Source organism: Haliaeetus leucocephalus, unplaced genomic scaffold, assembly GCF_000737465.1.
Source record: "Haliaeetus leucocephalus isolate CR32 unplaced genomic scaffold, Haliaeetus_leucocephalus-4.0 Scaffold151, whole genome shotgun sequence".
Taxonomy (NCBI): Eukaryota; Metazoa; Chordata; class Aves; order Accipitriformes; family Accipitridae; genus Haliaeetus; species Haliaeetus leucocephalus.
In genome coordinates, this window is record NW_010972587.1 from 10,409,727 (window position 1) to 10,412,722 (window position 2,996).

The 2,996-nt window shown below is 42.5% G+C and overlaps 1 protein-coding gene across 1 annotated transcript in view; it reads right to left on the reverse strand.

Moving 5' to 3' along the window:
- Nucleotides 1–1,938: 1,938 nt before the first annotated feature.
- LOC104828340 (chromosome unknown open reading frame, human C12orf50) overlaps nt 1,939–2,996 on the reverse strand; it is a 13,303-nt gene continuing 12,245 nt past the window's right edge. Inside the window, exon 9 of the mRNA XM_010561974.1 lies at nt 1,939–2,001. Coding sequence (XP_010560276.1) covers nt 1,939–2,001 — 63 coding nt within the window. The remainder of the gene's footprint in view (nt 2,002–2,996) is intronic.

The window sequence follows — 2,996 nt, forward strand, 5'->3', positions numbered from 1 at the left end:
TGCTGGCTGGGGTTAAACCACAACAAAGTTTAAATTATTAAAAATCAGATTTCAAAACAGAATGAAGATTACACCATTACCACCCAAGGTTTATGCAAGATATTCTCAATAAAGTAGGATAGAGAAATATATGACTATATTTCTCATAGAACGATAGCATCATTTCGCCTAGAGGGCACCCTGGAAGGTACCTGATCCATCCTCATGTTCTAAACAGTCACAATGAAGAAAAGGCTCCAAGGAAGCAAAACAGTTTTATATTCACAGTTACGCATGCCACCAAGATAATTATTGGATCCCAGTGTTACAGAAAGAAGTTTGAAGGGCTCTCCTCCAAAACTGATTATGTTCTAAGAATGACCAAATGTCAGGTAAATGCAAAAATGGAAAAATGTCTGAGCCAAAGGTATAAAGTCACATATATGTAACAATTTAGTATGAGGTTTGTTTCTTCAGAAAGCAATATTAAAATATCCTTCTCATCAGTCTTCCGCTCAGTCTTTACCAAATCTTCTATATTTTAGTTTAAAATGTATGTAAAAACACAGTTAATTCTGAGAGTTTTGTTGTGAAGTTCATTTAGTTCATAACAGAGTTCTGCTGCCCTGCTAAAATGGCAAAATCTCAAGATCAAACTCAGACTGAGACCCCAAACATCTGGCAAACAGCTGAACCATCTAAGAATCTGGCTTTCAGAAAAACCCAGCAACTTTCTAGAATGCATTAGTATTGCTGTTTACATTAAAAGTCCTCTGAAACTGCTAAGTAAAATTAATAGTATTTATTCATACTAGGAATTATGCCTTAAAACAGCCTGTAAAAATAATTTCAACTCTCAAATTTTAATAGCAGATTAAACTTAGTGAATATACTGAAGACCTTTATATGTGACCATACAGAGCTGTATTGGGTTTGTGTGGCAAGGTTTCGGTAGCGGGGGGGGCCACAGGGGTGGCTTCTGAGAGAAGCTGCGGAGTGAGGGTATGGGAGAGAAACAACCCTGCAGACCCCCAGGTCGGTGCAGAAGGAGGGGGAGGAGGTGCTCCAGGCGCTGGAGCAGAGATTCCCCTGCAGCCCGTGGGGAAGACCACGGTGAGGCAGGCTGTGCCCCCGTAGCCCGTGGAGGTCCACGGTGGAGCAGATCTCCACCTGCAGCCCATGGAGGACCCCACGCTGGAGCAGGGGGACGCCCAAAGGAGGCTGTGACCCCATGGAGAGCCCACGCTGGAGCAGGTTTGCTGGCAGGACTTGTGACGCCCCCCACTGGAGCAGTCTGCTCCTGAAGGACTGCAGCCCGTGGGAAGGACCCACGTTGGAGAAGTTTGTGGAGGACCATCTCCCATGGGAGGGACCCCACGCTGGCGCAGGGAAGAGTGTGAGGTGTCTTCCCCCAGAGGAGGAAGGAGCGGCAGAGACAATATGTGATGAACTGATCATAACCCCCATTCCCTGTCCCCCTGCACCGCTGGGGTGGATAGGTAGAGAATTCAGGAGTGGAGTTATGCCTGGGAAGAAGGGAGGGGTGTGGGGAAGGTGTTTTCAGATTTAGCTTTATATCTCATTACCCTACCCTGGTTTGATTTTCAATAAATTAAATTAATTTTCCCTAAATCAAGTCTGTTTTGCCCATGATGGTAATTGGTTGAGTGGTGTCTCCTTGTCCTTATCTCAACCCAGAAGCTTTTTGTCATATCTTCTCTTCCCTCTCTAGCTGAGAGGGGAGTGATACAGCAGATTCGGTGGGCACCTGGCGTCCAGCCAGGGTCAACCCACCACAAGAGCACACTTTTTTAATTTCCATTTTTATCAGTTTTGAAATGTTATCGTGTACTTGCTGCACTTTATTTTTGGAATTTGTAATTTTATCATCTTTGAATTTTCCAGTTGATAATATCCTTATTTCAATTTAGATTTTATTTGTAAATTGAATTACTTGCTTCATCTCTTTCTTCTGTCTATATATCGTTCTCCTTTTCTATTCACTTCCATGTCTTCTTGGCTCTGTTGTCAAAATAAATATGAAGAACATTTTGTGCATAATTTATTAGAGTAAAACTATCTGCTCTTTCAGAAACATTTTAAGAAGTAAACCTTCAACACTTCTAGAAGCAACAGAAATAAAAATATTTCATCCTAATATAATTCACCCATGTTTCAAAATGTTCTGTTCAAGTAAAAACCTCTAAAACCTTCCCAAGCAGATGTTTGAGAACCATGTGGTACTTGCACAAAGAAACCAAATATGGTAGCAAGCCTGGCAAGGGATTACAGAAGGTGGTTTTAGGTGCTTTTCATCTATGTGGTGCCTCAGCAGAATTTGCATCTCAGACTAGAATCAAAATGGCCTAATGCTGTGTTTGGAAGTGCCCTGGGTAAACTCATAGGAATACTGACAACGGGGCCATCTGGAGAGCTTTGAAACACAAAATTACAAAGTTGCACTTTTCTGAGCCAAGGGCTTTGGACTAGTCTCCTGGAGCAGACTCATACTCTCCAAAAGCTAACAAGACCACTTGGAAAAAGTGTTACTGACCATCTTCTATAAAATAAAGTAGCAGTAAAAGGATTCATCCAAGAAAAGGCAGTGCTTAACAGGGTTCAAACTTATCTCTTTGCCCTTTCAGGGAAGCACTTTCATAGCAAGCTAGAAGGCTAAGCTTGCCAGAACTGTGAGGATGCTCTACTAGTTCACATTTCGAACTGTGCAACCGCAGAGCAAACAACCTGTTAGGTCCGTGGGTGACACAGAGAGACTGGAGATAAGGAAATGTCACACTGAAGCACAGACTGCAGACTAAAGGTTTGGCCATTCATCCGAGGGACAAGACATGGGGGTTCTAATTTCTGCTTTCAAGACAGCTGTAAAATGTATTAATGGTCCTTAGAGTGTCTTGTGGACATTTGGTAGCCTGAGTCCTTTTATGAATTTGGACCTCAGCTGATCCTTGTTCAGTGATTGCAGATGCTTCACAAGCAATCAACCAGTGAGACAAATA